Source organism: Phragmites australis, chromosome 21 (assembly GCF_958298935.1).
Source record: "Phragmites australis chromosome 21, lpPhrAust1.1, whole genome shotgun sequence".
Lineage (NCBI taxonomy): Eukaryota > Viridiplantae > Streptophyta > Magnoliopsida > Poales > Poaceae > Phragmites > Phragmites australis.
This window is the reverse complement of record NC_084941.1, coordinates 18,762,048-18,785,750: the sequence shown is the minus strand read 5'-3', so window position 1 is coordinate 18,785,750 and position 23,703 is coordinate 18,762,048. Positions and strand designations below refer to the sequence as shown.

General features: G+C 39.1%; 1 protein-coding gene across 1 annotated transcript; it reads left to right on the top strand.

Moving 5' to 3' along the window:
* The first annotated feature begins 4,820 nt into the window (after positions 1-4,820).
* Positions 4,821-15,670, top strand: LOC133904167 (alanine--tRNA ligase-like). The gene is made up of 22 exons (XM_062345678.1): positions 4,821-5,318; positions 6,053-6,193; positions 6,383-6,529; positions 6,665-6,817; positions 6,933-7,068; positions 7,667-7,763; positions 8,894-9,014; positions 9,752-9,820; positions 11,099-11,149; positions 11,246-11,341; positions 11,590-11,691; positions 11,839-11,961; positions 13,145-13,288; positions 13,372-13,443; positions 13,517-13,592; positions 13,670-13,812; positions 13,919-14,027; positions 14,098-14,285; positions 14,560-14,649; positions 14,777-14,959; positions 15,079-15,252; positions 15,358-15,670. The coding sequence occupies exons 1-22, from the start codon at positions 4,842-4,844 to the stop codon at positions 15,427-15,429; spliced, it is 2,964 nt and encodes a 987-aa protein (XP_062201662.1). The 5' UTR covers positions 4,821-4,841; the 3' UTR covers positions 15,430-15,670.
* Positions 15,671-23,703: the final 8,033 nt, after the last annotated feature.

The following is a 23,703-nucleotide window of genomic DNA, read 5'->3' as shown; positions in this document are numbered from 1 at the left end:
ACCTAAGTGAAGATCGGTTCGTGGAGTGACAACCAAAGAAGTACCGTACCAACCACGATACCGTTATGAGTAAGACTTGGTATACTAGTTAGAGTTCTATCGAGTTTGTGTCGGGTCAACACAAAAGGAGGCTTCTAGGTTGGAAATGCTGCGACCTTTCTGTAATCCATGGCGGTGAAATATAGTGGATAGATGCATACTGGAGTGGGCTCTGGTTAGTGGTAAATGTCATATATTGATTTCTTAGCAGCACACCATTGACGTGTGTGTCTTGCAAACATGACAACATAGAATTCATTAACTCGTAGGGGAAGCTGGACAACTTCTGCAGAGTATAAAATCTGATATATCAGTCATGCTCACGGTCATGAGAGACTTGGATCCTCACATGATTAGTTGATTTGGGTTATGGTTATGGATATGGTTATGGATATGGTCAGGTGATATGAGATGGTTATAGTTTGCAAGATGGGTAGCCTTGAGTGATAGTTCTTGAGTCATTTGGGTTAGACTTACTTAACAATTGCTTAATGTTTTTCAATTATATTATTGTTTACTTTACTCGTATTTACGCAAATATAACATGTGTTAGCATGTAATTGATATTAGCTTGCATATGTATACTTGTTGAGTACATTATGTGCTCACACTTGGTATTTTCCATATACCATGCGACATATGTGGTGCTACTTTATTGACAGTCTACTTTATTGAAGACTGTCAAGATGAGGTTGTGATGTTCTAGGCGCGTGTCTCCTAATCGGTTGCCTACGGTGTTGTTGGGCAACAATACTTCTGTTCCACTGCAGATATCTTTATAGAAGATAATATATATTAATTATTGTAAGAATTAATGTTTATTTTATAAAAATATTGTTTTTATTACTTCACATGTGACATCCTTATATGTGTTAAACATCCTAGATACATATAAACCGTATTTGGTTTTGTCCGTTAAAATCGGATTTGACACATAATACTGCAACGCCTGCTCTTAGTCTCACCACCTGAAGGAAAAAGGCAGTGATGCACGATCATGAGTCAGCAATGATGAAATGATTAAATAGGTGCATGGGGTGCCATCAACCGGTGACGACGACCTCCATGTTGGTTCCATATTCGATGAAATGATTAAATAGGTTCCATGTTTCTCCTTCTATTTTCCACTTTTACATTATGTTCCATAAACTTTGGTTTATCTGAAATGATACCTCAATGGTCAGTTTGAAACAATTTGTTGTAAATAGTAATACGATAATAAGAGTATAGATATCATTCCACATGTAAATATACAAGAGCATAGCAATAAGTATTCATTACATATGACTTTGGAATAAAATGATAACAAATCATAAATAACAAAACCCGATATCATGTGTACATCAAGAACCAGACAACACATATAAAACATATATAAAAGTGCTCTTAGAGAGTTTATAACAGTTGGCCCCAGGACAATCGAGGTCCTGCCTCCTAACTGTTCCATTGAACATATCATCGACTAAGTAGTTTTCTAAGCTATCAACTAGTGCTGATGTGCCAATTCAAAATACAAAAAACTGAATAAAAGTAACATGATACTGTAGTGACAGAGATAGTAACTGAAGCAACAGGATGCCAAACAATTACTAACATTAACAGAAAAACTAAATCATCACTTTATCGAGTATCAATTATGATAAGCACACTCTGAGCTAACAACCCTAATTCTAGGGATCAAAGTAACATACTACACACTGGAGAGCCAACTCAACAAATGTTTCTCGGTGTATAGGTACATACCAAAGAGTAACATCAGTTAGTCTCCGGGGGCAATCAAATTCACACGAACAGCTAGAGAAAGTACAAACCTAAACAATTGTACTCAGAAAACATGTCCAATGTCAGCACATCTAATCATCATCGAGAAATAAAGTGTATGCACCTGAACTATCCAAAACAGAGAAGGAGGAGCAATGCTCACAAAGCGATTCTCTGAAATGCGCTGTCAATCGAGGCTAGGCACAACGCAAAGGTTGTAGACCCAGAAATCATATCGCTCGCCGTTACCGCTGGCGAGAAGGAGAACGGAGATACAAAGCCTCAACCGCTCTATGATGGCACGTGCGGGCGAGCCTCGATGACCGCAACTCCGACTAGAACAACACAATGGCTCCTTCACCCAATCCCTCCAAGCACCTAAGCACCAAAGCCAAAACGAGCTCCTCTTGATTCCAGCTCAGGGGTGACAACCAAAAGCAAAGAGAGATTGGTGAGGAACTAAGGAGATAGAGATGTTACAATCTGCACACGAGGAAGAATGAGCTTGCCTACAAATAGAGGCAATGACACCCTCCAGCATCCCATGGAGGTACAGTTGCTCTACAGCCACCACCACCGGCTCGCTCTCCTCTTCTCTCAATTTCCAGCCTCTCCCTAGCAGGACCGGAACCCATACTTCTACCCTTCATTTCATGGGCTTAAGCCTCACCAAAGTAAATGGGCCACCAGTTCAGCTAAGAAAGAGCCTAAAAAGAACATTAAAATTCATATATTTCTCAACACAATCTACCGTGACATTCTAGCAATAGCTACATAAAGTTATGTAGTTCTCTAAAATTACAGAGACCTGCAGATATTTGTGTGTACAGTAATTAGTTTTTCTTCGTATTGATAGAGAGTGTCATTTGTTCTTTCATAGTGATTTTTTATATTGATAAGTCATTCCGATTCTTGCTGCAGAAGATGGTTATCAATTGAGAGAGTGCTCAAGGTGAAAATCTTACGTGCGTGATGAGACGTACAAGCTTAGGTATTCATTATGCTCCAGTTCTGTGAAGCTTCGACTTCCGGGCATTTTTGCAATAAGGTGGTCTGATGGATGCAATGTGGTCTAAGTTTTTGGGACTCTTGTATATTAATATTTCATGGGTTTTAGTTTCAGGCTTATGAGCATTAGAATTTTACATTAAATTTATTTTTTTCCTAAATCTGAATATTTGTTAACTTTTGGTTTCAGGTTGTCGTCAGCTATCAATTTCTATGGAGGGACGCACAACCAACCAGTGAGGCATTTTGTGCATTTCTATGGTTTTCCATTTCGATCTATAGATATTCTATATAGACAACAAAAGCAAAATCAATTGCTTATCGGTAGCTGCATCCCCTCATTTTTCAGCTCATTTTTATTTGTGCAATGGGAATTTGTGATTCCGGGCAAGGTTTTACGATATATTTGTGTTTGAGAATGGTAGTCTGATACATGGCCATCTCAATGTAATTTGTGGCTGAGAAGGTTAGCCTCCCATTGGACGTTCGAGAGTTCATCAGGAAGCATCTTGCATCCAACCACGACCAGTGGCGGATGTTATGGAGTGTAAGTGCACATATATCTCCTCCGATCTAAAAATACTGCTAATAATAGCTAGTATAAACAGTAATTTATTATTCATATGATGAACAGTAAGGGATTGTGCACCCCCTGGTTTGGCTGCTGGCTTCGCCCTTGACCACGATACGGCCTCCTTCCGATCCGTTTGTCCCATGTGGCACAATACCGTGCCGTTTTCTATCTTCACACCACTCCTGCTACTCACGTTCGGTCCTGACTCGAACAACGTCACATTCTACAACGTCTTCGAGAACGAGGCGTTCTCCTTGTCACTCCCGAACATTCACGACAAGGTGACATGCGGCTCGTCGTTTGGGTGGTTGGCCCTGATGAACGAGTCTGCATCTGTGACGCTACTAAACCCCTTCACTAGCGTCCGCGTCGACCTCCTGCTAGCCGTCAAGCACATTGTAGCGAAATCCTACTCGACAAACGTGTCTAAAGTGGATGAACAGTGGGTGCTCCATCTTGAAGACGACTACGTTAATGTGATTGGTGCAAGTGCCATCACACTAGATAAAATTGAGGCACATGTTCTTCAATCATCAGTCGAGAGTGAGTGGCCATGGTCGTGCTCGTGAGGTCCATAGAGATCGTGTTTTGCCGAGTCAGGGTCGATAGTACGTGGACGCTGTTTGACACGTACCTGGAATAATTTGTGGACTCTATCGTACATGACAAAGAGAGCTTCTTGGTAATCGACTGTATCAGAGATAGCTCCATTTGAAACAACATCGCCATTAGTGCAACCCTGACCGCGAAACTGATGCCATCACTGATGCCATCACTGTCGCCACCTGCGCAGCTCAACCATCATAACTACATGGACTCAAACAGTTAGCTGCACATGGTCGGTGTCATGGTGAGCATGTTTTATAGGGTATGTCACTTTACCTATAGCAGCATGATCTACAAGTACAATCTCTTATATCAGAGGCTAGAGTGGGATGTAGTTAATGATATCGGCGACCTGACACTATTCGTGGTGAGCCTATGTATGGGGATTAATACGACTTGGATCATCGTTTGGAGATCATTGATATTGCTACAAGCACATCAAAAGTGACATCTTTTCACCAAAAGATGCAGGGTTCTCAAACTTTAGGTTAGATTCATCTGAATATCTGAAAATGAGATACATGAATATTGTTGTAAGGTTTATATAGTAGGGCAAATGATTCGGATGTATTTGGTTCATGCCCACAAGTGCTATCAAAAAGTGTTACGTACACTACATTTGGGTATTGCTACGTGGCACATGATGAGCTATTTAATTAGCTTACACTTCACAAGTTGATTTGCTGTCAAATCATACATCATCGTAACCTAATTTATATTAACTTAGAATATTTTGAAAAATCGTAGTGGACAATTGTCCATGCATGTGGTAAGTGCATGGTTACTAGTGTTCGTAGAGAATCCGGAACTTGCAATTCTCCAATAAATTATCCTCGTGCCCGTCAATGGGTGGATGCTGCCCGTGCTAACCCTAACACGCGCGTGCCGCCTGCTCCGCCCCTCCCACCCCGAGACCAGGGTTTTGCCCGCCGCCGCCGCCGCCCCGCCGCGGATGGCGTCGTCGCCGGAGTGGCCGGCCCGGCGGGTCCGCGAGACGTTCGTCTACTTCTTCGAGTCCAAGTCGCACACGCGGTGGCCGTCGAGCCCCGTGGTCCCCGTCGATGACCCCACGCTGCTGTTCGCCAATGCCGGGATGAACCAGTTCAAGCCGGTCTTCCTCGGCACCGCGGCCCCGGACTCGCCGCTCGGCCGGCTGCGCCGCGCCTGCAACACCCAGAAGTGCATCCGCGCCGGCGGGAAGCACAACGACCTCGACGACGTGGGGAAGGACACGTACCACCACACCTTCTTCGAGATGCTCGGGAACTGGTCCTTCGGGGACTACTTCAAGGTGGAGGCCATCGGCTGGGCGTGGGAGCTCCTCACCAAGGTACCGAATCCTGCTCTCCCGTCTCCCCTCTCCTCTCTGTATAATCCTTTGCTGTCCGAATCTGATGGAGAATTTATTCCGTCGATTTGGAATCGGCTAGTGGGTTGGGGCCTATGCGCCAATCTGGGGGTTTAAACGGTGACAGTTTGTGTTTTAGGATGATGTACTAGATATTTATCACGGAATGAGTAAAAGGGATGCGATTTATGTAGCGATCTGGTGTCTGATATGTGAGAAATTTAGCAAGGGAGACATTTTTATTCATGTGCCAATTAGAGTCTTTCCTGACGAATGATTTTGTTCTTTAGAGTCGTAATTCTGTATGTGTCTGCAATTTGGGAAGAAAAGATTCTGTATTCACTGATTCTGAGCTAATGGCATCCATTTTAAACTTGAAAGGAATAAAAGGCTCTACGTGTCTGTGTTAACTATTAATGTTTCAGGTAGGATTTTATTTTTTAAAAATGGCAGTGCTCGTGTTTAAATGTTTATTGTGAAATGAAATTGCCCATTGAAATGATTATATTCGGTGGTAATTCTAGTTTAGATAGTACAATGCGCTAATTGAAACCTTTTTCTATTTTGAAACCTGTATGTTGTGCTTTTATGATATAGCCTTTGGATGTAAATAAACAAAATAGGAAAAGTGATTACAAAATTTGTACATGTATGAATTGCCACTGGTTATGGCCACCTTTGTGTTATGTACTGATTGCTATTTCATGAATGCGCAGGTGTACAAGCTGCCTACTGATAGAATTTATGCCACATACTTTGGTGGTGATGAGAAATATGGTCTTGCTCCTGATACCGAATCGAAGAACATATGGTTGAAATATCTACCGAAAGAGAAGGTTCTGCCTTTTGGGTGCAAGGTATAGTACATATGCTGAGTTTGTTGGTCAGAACTCATGGCAATGCTATGTTACTTTTGTTGTACCTTTTGTCTTCATTTCTCTTGGTCCTGTTTTTCCATGTCACTTGTCTATTCGTTTACATTATATTGTCATAATGTCATTTTTTCCTGAGTTGATTCATGATGAATAGTTTACTTGCATGAACAGGACAACTTTTGGGAGATGGGTGACACTGGTCCTTGTGGGCCCTGTACTGAAATTCATTTTGATCGTATTGGCAACCGTGATGCTGCTTCATTAGTGAACAACGATGACCCTACATGTATTGAGATATGGAACCTTGTGTTCATTCAGGTCCTTATGCTATTTTATATCATCTTATGTATAATCAGTTTTGCTTAACTTTAGTACACGAACAGTAATTATGCTCCTTTGCACATTTCGTCTTTTCATATTTACTTTTCTAGACTGATGTTGGGTTATTTTCAGTTCAATAGGGAGGCAGATGGTACTTTGAGACCTTTGCCAGCAAAACATGTGGACACTGGGATGGGCTTTGAACGTTTAACTTCCATCCTTCAGAATAAAATGAGCAATTATGACACAGATGTTTTCATGCCAATATTTGATGCCATCCACCAAGTATGTTTTCCATATTCACAGTTGCAGTTGCTTTTGTGCTTATACACATCTAAATAGTGATTGACTGCAGTACATTTATATATATTGATAATTTGATGTACATATATAAATGCAGTTGGCTGGTGATGGAATTCAACCATACTCTGGTAAAGTAGGTTCTGATGACGTTGGCAAAATTGATATGGCTTATAGAGTAGTTGCAGATCACATAAGAACCCTTTCTTTTGCTATTGCCGATGGTTCTCAACCTGGTAAGTGAATCCTGCCGAATGTCAAAATCACACTTGTTTGGGGACTGAGATTCAATCTTGTTCTGAGAAAAACTGCATTATTCCTCACCAGTAAACTAAGAAAATATAATTTCTTTTTCCATATGATAAGTTGTCCTAGCTTAAGTCATAGGATAATAACAATGTATAAACTAGATGTGAAACAACATTGAAAAAGCCTAGAATGGCTTATGATATGAAATGAATAGTTTATTACTTATTGGCTCATTGTGTGCGTGGTGCAATTTACCACTTGGAGTTGGACGCACAGTTGCAAAGTAGTATTGCATGGTGCATGAACATAGTTTCCAAGTACATAACTATTTTGGATGTGATCGTGGGAATATGCGCAAACTCATTATACACATGCAATGTCTGTTAATTGTTAATGTTTTTAGTTGGATTTTGTTGGGTGGACCCGCCATCTTGTCAACCAAATTGACACCGAGGATGTTGTAGAACTAAAAATTATCTTTTTCAAACCATTTATTTTCCTTTTCTTATATTTATTGTTCTTCCAGGGCATCATTTTGTATTGCAGAATGATATTTCTTTGTATCTAATACGAGTTCATTTGTAGGAAACGAGGGAAGGGAATATGTTCTGAGGCGTATACTTAGACGGGCTGTTCACTTTGGTCATCAGAAATTGAAGGCAAAGCAAAAGTTTTTTAGCTCGTAAGGACAAGTGCTTGATTTTGTTATATGCTGTTGTTTACATGCCTTTCTGTTGAACAATACGTTTGCATAACTCTATTTCTACATTGAAGGCTACAGAGATACTTAAGAGGAGTAAATGTTGACATGTGGTATGATGATAAGGAAAAACTATTTTTCCATCATAGGACTAAAGCTAAAATTAACTAGTTTTGGTATGGACTCTAGTTATTCAAGTGATTGAGCTAATCATTTTGGTTGGTTGAGTCGGGGTCTTTGGAGCTCAACATGGAAATGGAGCTGTTTGTGCATGCTTTTCTGCACACAAGTACTGTGCCAATGTTACTTTTCTTTTAGGTTCACGTGCAATTTTTGCTAGTGTTATTTATTTTAATGAAATCTGGTTTTGGTGTGGACGGGATGGTGTTAAATTTATATCACACTTATCCCAAATAGCTCTGTTGTGAACTTGGAATATATTTCTATAGACTTATTAGCGCCTATTCTGTACCCATTGTATTTAGTAAATAATGTTTATTTATAAATCATTACTCTCTCTAGTAAAAGATAGGTTCAAATGCCACTCTTTTCTTGTTGGTGGTAGCACTACTTAGTATCATGGTAGTTGTCTATTTACTATTGATTTTGTACATGCTACTACTTTATTGAATTACCTTATGTTATTTTCATGTCAATAGTGCGAATGGACCAATCAATTACTAAATATATTCATCAATTGTTATTCTGTAGTTGCTAATTTGTTGGTGTACTAACAACATATTCCACAAATAATTACTACGTTTGACATGAATACCAAATTGGAGTGAAATGAAGTTGGTACATGATAGTTGATTCTGTGTATGAGTTCCTCTTTTTGTTATATATGTAAATCAGAGTTAATGCCATAGTTACTCTGTAACTGCATTGGGTTATATCTTTAAAAAATACAGTGCTGTAGCATATGTAAGCCGTTGTATGTATCAGGGCAATGCAACATAGTATAAGTACAGGTGCTATTTGTTGAATATTTGGAAAGGTTAAATTGTTAACACTTGACTAATAACTCTGCTTTAGATTAAAAAAAGAAACATACATGTCCTTTGTGATGATGACATGCGGTTTACCATTCAAGTTGGATTTTTCTTGAACAGCCTTGTAAATGTTTTTGTCCAAGTGATGGGTGATGTATTTCCTGAGCTAAAAGACAATGAAAAGAAGATCAAAGATATAATTAGAGATGAAGAAGAAAGCTTCGAGAACACTCTAGCAAAGGTAACATTAGCGTCCAGAAGGATTTGCTTAACTATGACATGTTTGGTCAAGTTCATTGGAGCATTCTTTTACATTGAATTTGGTTCTGTTCTCATAGCAGATTAATGTTTGCACACTTCATCGGTTCATCCCTCTAACATGTACCTGTCACATAGTATCTTTGTTTTTCTTTTTGAAAAAAACATTTATACTTTACATTGATGGAGTTTTTATGGCCACTTATTATTCTTTTGTTCTTTGCACGACAGTTTCACTTGTGATACTGTTAAAGGAGGTTATATAGAATAATATATTGCGCTGAGTAGGATAAGATAATCTTGTTACGAGGGAACACATGAAATAGGAGCTTCTCTTAAGTCGGATAACAATTGCAATCATGGATTACTAGATTTGATTTAAACGGCATAGTTCAACCACAATAAACAATTACTCATTTTGCCACTTCCGTAGGCGATTCAATTTGCTCTGGTTTGCACCGTCAAACTTCAATTTGGTGGCCATGATTCTAGCTCTCAGTTTCTGATTCTCGTATTAAGGGTTGTCCTTACTAGATGAATTCACATTGCGGTTTGTTTGTGTGACATTTCTGTATGAAAGCAGAGAACGAAAACTTACGACTCAATTTTTTCTGGTTTATTATTTCTTTGCAACTACCAAAATTGTATTCTATTTGTTTTTTCTGCTGCTGCTTGGCCCAGTTGACACTTGTGAAGTTGTGATGTTGGTTTATTTTGCAGGGGTATGAGAAATTTAAGAAAGCTGCAGATGCTGTTAAGGAGAATGGGGGGACAGTAGTTAGTGGTCAGGCAAGTGTTTTTGGTTTTTGAATTTCACTGCATTACTTATTTCTACTTTCTCTGGAAGATGTTTGCTCCTTGTTATTAAGTAGTCTGTCATGGGGCTAGGTCAGGTAAGGATCCGAGGTTAGAGGATAGGGTACGTTTCCTCTATTGTACTGCCTGTAGTGTTATGGACTAGGTTTAGATGGCCCTGAACCCAAGCAACATGACAACGTTGATGAGCAGCAGCCGTACCAGAAGGACAGCGGTAGAGAAGGGGTACTGCGACTAGATTGATATTTTTATTTCTTAATATAAAGAGAAACAAGTAAACAACCCCGACCGTATAAAGATGGAATAACTGGATCCGTAAGAAAACCTATCTAAAAAAATAAGGAAACTACTCAGTCAGTCTACTCTTATTTCTAAATAACAAACCAATCCTGTGGCCACCATGAACAGTACTCACGCATTGACAGTGTAGCTGGCTCTAGCTGCTGCTCCTTTCCTCTATCACATGGTCCTTAATGGGCTGCACATGACATGCAGGGCCCTTCCCTGGCTGTGGTAGTAAGGTTCTAAGGCTTGTGGGCACAGAGAGAGAGAGAGAGAGGTTATGAATACATGATTTATTCTTGCTTACCTTTAACTACTAGTCTGCTAACAACATGTAGATATCAGATAACTAGTCTACTAATTATACAGAGGGTTCTCCTAACGATCATAGACATGATTTATGTAGGTTCTCCTAATTGTTACCTTAGGAAACTATTAATTATACGGGGAAATAGATATTTCTGTTTGGCCCACTGCTGGTTTGCTACAGTAAACAGCGGGCACTACATAGTCTAAGCCGTCTAAAAGGGTCATTTGCCATCATTTTAAGTGTTGCAACTTGTGCTGTATGATCACATGAATCTCAGTGCAGGTTGCAGCACTCCTTATAACTTTCCTGTGCTGTGACATGCAAACAAGGCATCATGTGTTAGATAAATGTTGTAAAATAAAGAACTAGTTTTCTGTTCCTCTTGGATGGTTAGCCCTCTCTTTCGGTGGACCTAGTAAACTTTTCAGAAATCCTGCTTCGACAAACTGAGCTTGATCTTATTTTCTGTACTATAATTAAGTATAATTATTTTTCTCTTGTTCTCACTTTCAAGAATTAACATGCAATTTACTGCACAGAACTTGCCCCTTAGACGATACAATCATGTTTGTTAACCTTACATTGACAAGCCTATTGAAATATAAGTTTTATGTTGTTTTTCTTTATGGTATACTGAAATAACTAAAGTGTTCATTCAGGATGCATTTATTCTGTGGGACACCTATGGTTATCCAATTGATTTGACTGAGGTTAGTTTCACATTTTGTTTTTTTTTCATGTTCTGGGCAGCAAATTTAATAGAGCCTTTATTATGTGTTGTATTGTTATTATTTTCCATCACATAGGTCATGGCAATCGACTATGGGTTGATTGTCGACAAGGAGGGCTTTAATGCTTCTATGGAGGAAGCAAGGCAAAAAGCTAGGAATGCTCGCAACAAGGTTATTATTTTTCATTTCTACCCAGTGTAGGAGTTAATCCTGAAGAGTTTCTTGTGCTGCCATTTTGTTATCCAAGTATTCTTCCTGTTTATTTATTTTTCCCTTTGATAACCACAGTTTGCTTAGACATCTCTAATATGCTGCTGGTGTTTCAATTGATTGGCCGCCTTTGTTGTTAATTTAACTTATTGAATTTATACAGCACTTTTTGTTGTCCTTTTTTTTACTTTATATGTTTCTTTTGGCAGGCTGGGGGGAAGTCTATTGTTATGGATGCTAATGCTACAGCACATTTGCGCAATCAGGGGCTTGCCAGCACAGACGATAGCCCAAAGTTCATGTGGCCCAAGGTTAGATTTTTTTAAAGATTTATTTGTTATGGTTTTACAGTCAACTTCTGGCTGTTCCTGCAGTTTTAACATTTTGGACTATGGTTATTAGTGTTGGTGGTAACTATTTATTTTGCTCCTCTTGATCTTACCGTTAAGATTTTGCAGGAACATGGAAGTGTGGTGAAGGCTATCTATACTGGCTCAGAATACATAGCTACCGCATCTGGTGATGAGGGATTTGGCCTTGTGTTGGAAAGTACTAGCTTCTATGCGGAACAGGGTGGTCAGGTACACTTCTTTATTGTGGACAATGCAATGTTGATATAGTTCAAATCTGGTATTTAGTGTTATTTTTGTAACTCATCCCATTAACCTAACAAACTCATCCCATTAACCTACAAATACAATAGGTCTGTTCAGGGTTTGGAAACTACAAACTGAAAACTTAAAGTTTCAATAACAAATTTTTGGCAGTTTTCGTTTTGTTTAGATCGGTTGTTATCCGTTTCTGTCTAAAATTGAACCTTAAATTTTGAACTCACCTTTTCAGGCAGTTTTTGAGTGGTTAATGCCGGTAAACGGCAAAAACTCAGAGCCAGTTGCGGCTTAGTTTTAGGACCTTTTCTGATTTGCCAAACCATTGTCCTGAAAGAAATGTTCTGATTATTTTCTTTTCTTTTCATTTCTTTTCACTTTCTGTTATGTACATCATCCCACCATCTGGAACACCAAGTTGGTGTTGTCTCCAATTTCCTCTGATATTAGAAGCATAATATTGGGCGGGGACGTATTGCTTCTATGGATCCTCAAGATTTCTCATACTACTGAATTTGCCAACCTGATGGAAACTTGTTTTTGTTTCTTCTCTACCGGTTTTTGTCCGGTTGGCCACTTCAACTTCATATTTTGATTTCACATTTTCAGGCAGATGATTCATGATTGCTGCTGGTAACTTGTGATATATAAGAGCTGGCCATGGTGTAGTTTTGGTGCCTGTTCTGGTTTCAAAACACTTTCTTTTAAATTTGTTGTTACACATCATTTCACCATTTGATACAATAGAGCTCTGTTTGACTTTGACATAGTGGTGGTTTTTCAAAAGCACTTATTCTAAATCTGTATGTAGTTAGTAGAAGCATCTTCTTAGGAGTCATAATGGCAAAATCTTACTGAAATTAGCAAAGAATCCTGTAACAATCTAGATACCACAATGTTGCGCAGCACAACAATCGCAAGCTGGCCCTAAGTTTATGTCATTTCTTATCTCTTTTGAGATTAGAAACATAATATGGTGTGGGGATGCTGAAGCTTCCCTCTATGGATCCTCAAGGTTTCTCAGACTATACAGATGGATATTAGTATATCCCAGCAATAAAATGATGCAATTTACATTTTATGTTATCTGTTTGTTTACATTGTGCCATTCATTTGCCAATTCTTTTATATTTAATGCATGGTCTTTCTGGCACAGGTATATGACACTGGGAGAATTGAAGGGTCTTTCGGAACATTCAATGTGAACAACGTCCAAGTGTTTGCTGGCTATGTTCTGCATATCGGCTCATTTACAGAAGGTTCCAAGGCTTTATCTGTTGGTGATAGTGTGATATGCAAGGTGAAATTTTTTACTGACAAAATCTTCACTGAATCAGTTCATCAGTTCTAAATCATGTTTTAATATTGATGTTACATTGCTAGGTTGATTACGACCGGCGTGCTCTAATTGCTCCAAACCATACATGTACCCATATGCTGAACTTCGCTCTAAAGGTATGTTTCTTGCCTTGTCCAAAATATATACAGCTCATCTTTTGCACTCTTGATTAGACCATTGTATGTGCAGGAAGTACTTGGTGATCATGTTGACCAGAAAGGTTCAATAGTTCTCCCAGAGAAACTGAGATTTGATTTCTCTCATGGTAATATGGCTCTTTTCATATTTGCTTTCGCACGAGTATTGTCTCAGCTTGTCAACTCAACTGTTAGTTTGTAATAGGGAAACCTGTTCAGCCTGAAGATTTGAGAAAAATTGAGTCCATAGTGAACCAACAAATAAAGGACGAGCTGGATGTATATGCAAGTGAAATAAAATTAGCGGATGCGAAGCGCATAAATGGTCTACGTGCTGTGTTTGGTGAAGTAATTTTCTTACTCATCTCGACATACAATATATCACATGTGTGTAATGGACTTTACATATGGATTTTGTAGATCTACCCTGATCAAGTACATATGGATTTTGTAGATCTACCCTGATCCAGTAAGAGTTGTATCAGTTGGTCGCAAGGTGGAGGATCTGCTCGCAAATCCGGAAAGCAAAGAATGGTTATCCATATCAACTGAGCTGTGTGGAGGTATACACCTGGCAGCTATATACCTTTTTATTTTGTGATTATGATTTCTAAAGTTTTTTGTGTATGTCAGGTACACATATCTCAAACACGAGAGATGCTAAAGCATTTGCACTCTTATCTGAGGAGGGTATTGCAAAAGGTGTTAGAAGGATAACAGCTGTTACTGCTGGATGTGCTTCCCAGGCTGTGGAGCTGGCATCATCTATTGATAATGATATCAGTGAAGCATCTCAACTGGAGGGAGCCATATTGGAGAAGGTTTTAAGCTTTCCTTATTTGTTTCTTAGTACTGTGAGTTGCAGTGTTGATGTAGTTTGATAAATTGGATATTATAATAGAAAAACCTTAATGTAATCTTTTTGAAGGGGGGGTGGGGTGGGGGGGGGGGCGTGGGGAGACTAACATTAATAAAATTTGTTCAGATGTATCTCTTCAATTAATGATATTCTCTGCTTAGCCTTTAGGTGGGAGTACTTTGAGGACATTTATCATTTGCAAGATATAATATCTAACAATTATACCCCTTTATCAGAAAATTGCTTCGATCAAGAGTAAGCTGGATGCAGCTGCTATCCCTGCTGCCAGAAAAGCTGATCTAAGAGGCAAGGTTTCCAAGTTGGAGGTCTGTAAATGTTTCTGTGCAGATGTCAAACGTACCCATCTCAAAGGAAGAAAGAACAATTACTTACGATATTTGTGTTCTTTTGTTAGTTTAGTTGTGAACTGATTGCAATTGTTGCATGTCTCAGGATCAACTTAGGAAGGCCAAGAAGAAAACGGGCGAACAAAATATTCAGAAGGCTGTGAAGACTGCAATGGATGCAGCTGAAGCTGCTCTTTCGGAAAAGAAGCCCTTTTGTGTTACTCATGTCGATGTGGGTCTTGATACCACTGCTGTGCGTGAAGCAGTTATCAAAGTCATGGACCAAAAGGTCAGCATACAACCTAAATTGTTCTTGTTCGCTCTACTGTAGATGTTTAGTTAAAAAGTTCAACTTATTCCCATCAAATTTTGGATATCCTGGTGAACTTTTGGATTCATCTTCCCCAGGGTTTGCCTATAATGCTATTCAGCACGGACGAGACATCAAACAAAGCTGTCATCTACGCTGGTGTACCTCCCAATACTCCCAGTGGCTTCAAGGTGTTGGATTGGCTAACGCCTTCAATTGCACCACTCAAGGGAAGAGGAGGTGGTGGCAAGAACGGTGTCGCCCAGGGCCAGGTGAGCAGCCACACCATTCCTCAATTTTTATTTTTAAGTCTCGGGTGAAAGTCATGTAAATGACTACCTACAAACCTGCCAATTGTGCAATTGCTCTTACTGCAGGGAAGTGATGCTTCTCAACTCAAGGAGGCAATGGAGCTTGCGAACGGCATTGCTTCAATGAAGCTCGGCTAATTGGCGTGTACTACCTGGTCCACCACCCTTCGGAGCTTATGTGTGGCCGCTGCTGGTCCGCTCCTCTTCACTTTTATATTTCCATTTACCAGTTTGCACAACAGAAATTCCATAATGTTTACCGTTTCATTTACATACCATAACCATGCGAACCACAGGTTGACATGTAATTTAACTATGTAAGGGCTGTATTAATCTTGTGGCTGATTTGCCCATGTTATAAACTATTCATTCAAGGTAACTCCGTGTGCCATTGTTTGAGCTTCCTTGCACTTAATGTGACACAGATTTCATTGTCCGTAGTTCCGTCGACTAAAGTTTTGGACCCATCATGTTGCAAGTTGCAACTGGTAATGTTTTGTCTACTTAAAGTGCTTGCAGAAATGCTATTAAAAACTGACGTGTTATGAAAAATACTTAATGCTCCGTGAATCAAGAGAACCGAACCTGATGTGCTGCTGAATTAACATGTGGCTGCCACGGCAGTCGTACACACTGCTCTGTTGCAATAGTGCTTTTTCTAAATGGTCCTATCCATTAAAAATTGGCTCTGTTGCAACAGTACCTTTCTACTTAGTCCTATCCATAAAAAATTGGGAATTTGTGGATGCCTGTTGATGCAATCACGCTGGATGCATCTAGGATGAAATCCGATGGGAACGGTAAGGGAAAAGCCCGTAACCACTTCCACTCACATTTTTTCTCCAAATCGTCATCGTCGGCCGGGGCATCTGCCGCGAACAAGCCGATGGTGCGGGAGCTCCTGCAGTCGATGGGGCTCGGCAAGGGCAAAGTACGAGCTGCGTGTGGTGCAGTTCCTGGACCTGGCTACGTTGGTGACGTGCTTGGCGACGCCGATCATATCGGAATGTTGCGCTGAAAATAACGTAATCAATTCGTAATAACTGCCATTAGCAGTTTCTAACGTCTGTTGAGATGGCAGCTGTCATCCATTCACTTTGTATAAAAGAATGTCAACAGTGCAATGAAAAGTACCTGAGTTTATTCTCTACTCTCAATTGTCGTTATAGTTTAACACTATCAGTCTTGCATTGTTCTACGCTATACTCGTAGGCCGATCAACAGCACATAAGGGTAAGTACTGACATCGTTTTTGCTTCATCTTCTTAGAGATCATTGTCATGCAATTGGAGATGTGCTTACCTAACTGACAGCACTGGAGGCTGTGATCCTCCATCTCCTTCCTTTCACCGGTTGCAATGCCATCGTCATCATCCACGCCATCCTGGATGTCATCTCTTTACACCATCTAGTGTTCTTCATGGCTCAACACGCGTCAGCGACCACTATGCATGTGGTCAGTCCATCCCGTGGTGACACTTCATCCTCACGGTGCGACCGTTGCTTTGCCCTCGCGATGGCGATGGCAAACGACCATCTTCGCTGTCGTCACCAATAGGGCAACTTCTTGTCCCACCCTCGGGCAGGTGGACCACTTCCAGGAATGGCTGACTAGCTGATCAACCCTTAGTCGGTGGCGGCATATGCGACCGACAAGATCCGGCATCGACACCGCCTCTCTATGGTGGCGGTGACAGTTCTTCTTAGGGTGATGTCGGGTCGTCTTCTTGATGCTGCATGTTCCTCAGCCACAAAGACGACCGCCTGTGAGGCGATAGCTATGCTTCGGGTCGCATAAGACAAGGTGGCGACTACGATTGCTGGTCTGAACCGACACTGGCACAACCTCTCCAAGGCAGCGACGACGGTGGCCGGCTGCACTGCTCATATCCAGTGGTCGAGGGTGGGCAGTGCGCGTTGAAGATGGAGACCAACACAACATGGGTGACTGCGCCCACCCTCCAGGCAGCGGTGGAAAATCCTAATCCTAAAACTGAATGGGCCTCAAGCCCATTTTGATGGACTATAAAGCTACCGTCACATTTACAAAACCCCCTCGGTTTCACAATAATTGTGTGCTGATTTTTATAACTTCAGTTATATAGTTTTTCTTGCATTTAAGTCCTTAGACTTTGCATACATTGTGTTATGTTATATTTACCTTTTGTAAATTTGCATTCCAGACCCTCAGGTCATCAGGAATTGTATTGTGTTGTGTGTTATTGCAATATGCATGTATTGCGTCAGTAGTACCATATTTGTTAATATATTTGTATTTTATTACACTCTTTAGTTGCTTTCTTGCAATTATTCATTTTTTCTACATTCATCATTTATTTAAGCCTCATCTTAAATAATTTGCAGAAATTTATGCAAAATTTTGGGTGGTTACCTTTTTCTATCAGATTAGCAAAGCATAAGGTAGTTGAGTCTATAATATCGGCTGTGACTGTAGTGTTGCCCACCTTAATTAGACGGATTTTATGTAATAGCAGCGAGTTTCTCGCCCATTACTGCGAGGTCTATACCATATCAATATGATGCTTACCTTCAATGTGTTTACTAATATTTAACATGTACAGAGTTTATGTTTTTTGTAGTGATTGTATGTCACCCACTTTCCTCAGAAGTGGAGTCCAAGATATTAGCAGCAAATTTTTCATCTGTCATGAAGGTCTACACTTATGATTATTCAAGAATCATCAAGAATTTAAATTTTGCATGATTACAATATTTCCATGCTTTTTAATTTATTATCATGGTAAATTAATCTAATTCATGGTTATTTTATGTATGACATGGCTCATATCTGTCGAGACTAGACAAGAAAACACTCCAATCTTAGTTATGTGATGAGCTCAAGAGTCAATTCCAACACATAGCAATTTTATTGATGATAGCATAACAATATCCATCTTAATCCAATAAATTGTCTTACAAAAGTAACCTTCAAGGTTCGAAGAAACAAATAGAACTGTAGTGATCCTAAGCGTACTCTTTATCTTCTGTGGGAAACTCCACATGCAATCGATAGAGAACACCTCCCTCTAATGCATCTTCTTTCATGAAGTCTTTGAAGTCTTCCTCAACTAAGTGTGGTTTGGTAATAGCAAGTTGTGAGGAAAAAGAATGCATATGAAGGCTTTAAGAATAAGACTAATTTGGCTCTTTTGCAGAAAACAATATTTGTTTCAAAACAGTTCAAAAGCAGGTAATTAATGAAGTGAACATTAGTAAAGTAAACATCTAACCTTAAGATTCCAACTATCTTGACTTGACCACCAAATTGATCACCTCCACTAAGGTTCTCACCACCAAGGGTGACTAAACCAACACTTCAACCATGGCTTCCACCACCAAGGTTGATCAATTATCAAACCACCTCAATCACGGTTTCCACCACTGTGGTCGACCCACACCTCAACCATTATTCCCACCATCAATGGTTGACCAAGATATCTATTACTAGCAAGTTATAATCATGTGAGGGTTTCTCACTGTTCTTGACATTGAGCACAACTAATTAACTAGTTTTACACTCTACCAATGTTGTATACTTTACACACAAGTCATGATTTCTGTTCTACCCATGTCAGTCAAATATTTGCACACTTTGGAGGTGTGTGGCTAAGAACCATTACAAAGCATTTACAAAGCCTCTATCAACATGTGTATACCCACTAAGGTTTTACTGCCACGTGAATATACCTCAACAACGGAAGCCCCCTTTGTGCCTTACGGAAACCTAGGAAGTACACCATTTTATTCCATACAACCAAATGGTCTACACCATGTTGAGAGTAAAGCTAATTAATTGGCTAGGTCCATCACATATTAGACTTGTGGTTGTACCGTGAACTCAGAACGATCGCTTCATGAACCAATCCTTGGATTTGAGCAAGATTACCACAAACCCGGCTGTACAACCTGTACCGATCTCATCCAACCCACTTGCTCAAATTCTAATTCCATGTTGATACAAAAATTATGCCATCATATTTTATCATAGTTGCATAAGACCATTATCATTTTCAGTTGAGCCATTATCATTATCACCGTCCCAAAGCAAGGCTAAGTATCATATACCCTTCTATGGTCCTATTTGTTTTAGCTTATTGCTGGCTTCTACTTCCCAGAAGTTGAAAGCTAAAACAAACATACTGGCTTATTGTTGATTTTTGAAAAGCTGGCTTCTGATGAAATGAACTAAAAGCTGATAAGTTGGTTGAGAGTGACTTTTCTAGCTTTTGGTGTGCTGAGAACCTAAAAATTTCTCGTAAAAACCAACAACCAAGAGTCATTAGCAACTTTCAGTAAAAGCCGCTTTTCAGTAAAAGCCTATAAGTTTTAGCTGTGCCAAACAGGGCCCATATCCAAAACCATAACTATGGTGACATGGATGTTAAAGGAAAACTAGGATAAACCCTAACTTGGGATTCTCAACAATTTTATTAGCATGCATGCTTGCAAAAAAAAATATTTTAAAAACTGGGATTAATATGGTCAAGAACACAACTTGCCTTCACAATACCAGTTGAGTCTTCAGTGAAGTCTTGGTCTTGATGTCCTTCCTGCTCCTCCGAAACGTTGATGTTTACTCGTGAAAATAAGGGAAAGTCAACAAATAAACACCATGATCCCAAAAAAAAACCCAAATAGCATGCACTGAGCTACACCTCTTGGCCGGTCGCACACACCTGCCACTGCCTCCCGATGTCTTGGTTGGAAACCATAGCCCGCCACAAGATGGTGGACCATGCGGTTGGGCTAGGCCCACATTGTCCCTACACAATTGGGCCAAAGGCCCATTAAAATCGAAACTGACATGGATTTGGGGTGGGAGCCCAGTATGGCTGGTAATTTTGCAAAAAGACCCTTGGGGCATTGTAAAATTATTAAAAGGTCATTGTAATTTGAAAATTTGTACTTTGGGCCTGAATTGATAGTAAAACCCTTGTTTTCAGTAGAATTACACATAAGTTGCTAGAAATTTTAAAAAAAGTCCTTTTGGATGCAATATTGCAAATAAACCCATGGAATTTATAGTTTAATGTTTTAAGGCTTTAAACATGTTGTAATTCACATGTTTATGCACGATTATATTACGGAAGTATGTACTTAATTTTATAAAATGCTTTCTACTATATTTCGAGTGTAGAATTTATTTTCTATGCATATTTAAATAGTAAAAATTCTTATTAAACATATTTATGGTCTAAATTTGCCATTTGTGACCATTTTATCTATGTTTGACTTTAAGGTATCTCAGTGCCATATGTCTTGCGATGCATAACTTATGTTATTACATTTAAATGCAGGAGATGTGCATGAAGGACATTTCATGATCTTGAAGTTTGGAGCATCAAATTATCCAACGTGGGTAGATGGCGTGTTGGGATATTTTGATTTCCATGACCTCATGAGTACAATCTCATATGGTGGGAGTGCATATATTATCGAGAAGTGCACGACATGTACTTACGTTAATGATGTGATGGAATGGCAATTAGTTGATTGGTTCAGACATATGTGGATGATCCACTGTTTATATGGACAGAACTTTGGTTAGCATATGCCTTTCGAAGGTGGTATGGAGTACATCATCATGCTACTCTACCTAAAAAGAAGCCCATCCAAAAGAATCAATGCAGGCCTATCCAAAATAATCATGTTAAGCCTGCTCAGAAACAAGTAATTGCAAAACGGAAGGAAAATGCTAGCAAGCTAAACCTAGGAAGAAGAAGAGAAAGGCAAGGGACACCTCCAAGAATGAGGAGACAAATGCTACTACTTCTTCCAAATAAGTTGAACCTCTGGCTAAAAAACTTCTCTATATATGGTGAGAAAAGGTTCCATGCTCTAGGTGCGGTGATCTTGACCATACTATGACTAGAAGTAAAAAATGAAAACACCTAATGACACTTCGTAAGATGAAGACAATGGATGCAGGGTTGAAGACCATTGCAAGAAAGATGTCTATTTATGATACATGACCTCTTATGTCAGTGGAAGATGTTATGATAGGCACCTATGAGTATGGCTCAAATGAGTTGATGTTCATAGCAGATCTTCCTATAGTCATAGATATATCATTTCTGGATCTTGGAGACTGTCGATGATTGGTAAAGACTATTATGTAAATTTATTTTAAATAGGGATAAATGGTCATCAATTGCACATATAGAACAAAAACACAAGATTTTATATAGCTCTAAGCCTTCCTTAGGATAATAGCCCATACATTTTGTTTCGCCTGGATTAATCTTAGGAAAATACAGTTGCAATAGGGTGTCTAATCTAATTTTAAGGATCTCGATGAGTTCTCTAGTGTTCTAAATCCTAAATCCCCTGTCAGATGAATCTAATCGTGGTATGATTCTATTATTGATCTCAATAGGTTGTTTTTGCTCATATTCGACTAGGCTTGCTCTGTATTGTTTGTCTGGCTTCTGACTTGGAATAAGATGCCTCTAGACATATCCTCTCTCCTCCTTATATAGTTGGGTTAATTATACGTACCATACTCAAAGTTTTCGAATGCAACCCTCCTGGATTGTATAACTTCTGAATATCCGGAAGACTCTTTCCTAAATCAGGGATTGGTTCTTTGTAGATCACAACGACTTGCCTACAATATCGACACATGATTTTTTTTTATCACGATGGAAGTTGTGAAACCTACAGTATCATGTCAAGGACACGTGTACGATGGATGCCAATGCTAGGGATGTACCGTATTTCTATAAATATATAATTATCAATTATTTATTCCTCATTAGAGACTTATCCCCATGTAAGGGCATTGTAACATATCTAGAGGAGAAATACTTTGAGAATTCTCTTGTTTTATATGAGTCATATTAGATAAATATTAAAGGTCATAGGCATATGCGTTTACCATTTATCAATTTGTGCTTTAAATTAGGTCATAAAGAGAGTATGTTTTACAAATGGTGCAATTCGGTAGTAGAAAAGTTTGGGATTTTAACATATATCTTGCATGTCTTATAGTGTGCAACCAATGGACGGAATGCAAGAGATATGTCTAATTTTATTAAATATGTTGAGAGATAGAAAGTACTTCCAGTACATGACTAGCAATGTGCTTACTATAGCTGGCAATTGTGGTAACATTGCTGGGATTTGAAGAACCGTAATTGTACTGGAGATGGATACCAAAATAATCATAGATGATGCATTATTTTTTTGAAATCGACACATACATTACTTAGTTTAAAATATATCCAAAAAATAGTTTCCTTGTGGAAAGTAATGAGGAGAATGGAAATGTGTATCTACTAATAACTAGAAAACTTGGATAAAAGATAAAAATTACGGAAAGGCTTCCATCACTACCCTCAGGTTTGAACTATACCTTCAATAAATCTAATGAAGATATTGTTGCAATGAGCGTTCAAGCACAAGTTCCTAAATTGTTCAGAGTGTGGTATCAATGATTAGGATATCCTGGAACTAGTATGATGCACCAAATCATACGACATTTAGTTGGACAAATCTCAAGTCCAATGTAATCATTAACTCAACATAATTTGTGTGTGAGGCTTGCACTACGGGAAAGTTGATTATGAGACCCTCGTATCAAAAGATCAAGGAGAAATGTTTGAATGAAATTTCATTAAGAGAATTCAAGGTGACACATGCGGACTAATTGAGGCCAAGTATAGGTCATTTTAGTACTTTATGATACTGATATATGCATTCACTAGGTGGATGCATGTTAAGTATGTTTGTCACTAGAAATCATGCTTTTGCTAAGCTGATTTCATAGGTTTTTAACCTAAGGGAAAAGTTTCCAGATCAAAGGAACCAATCTATTAGGATGGACAATGCTATGGAATTTACTTCCAAAGCATTTGATGACAATTGTATGGCCTTAGGTATAATAGTGGAACATTAGTTCCTACATGTTCATACTTAGAATGGACCAGCAGAATCATTAATCAAGCAAATGAAGCTGATAGCTAGACCTTTGTTATTGAAGTCTAGTCTACCAACCACATGTTGGGGAACATGTTTTTATTACATGTTGTGTCTTTGATTCAGCTATGACTATTAGCATACCATGAGTACTCACCTTTCTAGTTTGAGCGTGAGAAAGAACCAAATATTTCCCATATGTGAAAATTCAGTTGCACTGTATATGAAGAGCTATTCCCCATATTATCAGCATACCCTCAACGTACTGCCCTGGGTCCAACATAAGTTCGGAATTTACGTTGGATTTGAGTTTTCTTCTACACTCAAATACTTGGAACCCATTACATGGGATTTGCTTAAGGCAAGATATATTGATTCGATCTTTAATGAAGAGCTATTCCCCATATTAGGGGGAGGAAAGGACCTTGATCAATTGGAATGCTAAGAATTATCATGGAATGATAGTAGCCTTCA

Excerpts from the sequence above, each read along its gene's own strand:
- LOC133904167 (XM_062345678.1), top strand. The coding sequence starts at position 4,842 with ATGCTGCCCGTGCTAACCCTAACACGCGCGTGCCGCCTGCTCCGCCCC. Across the intron at positions 6,530-6,664 it reads GGAACCTTGTGTTCATTCAG|TTCAATAGGGAGGCAGATGG; the intron begins GTCCTTATGCTA and ends GGTTATTTTCAG. Across the intron at positions 7,069-7,666 it reads TGCCGATGGTTCTCAACCTG|GAAACGAGGGAAGGGAATAT; the intron begins GTAAGTGAATCC and ends GTTCATTTGTAG.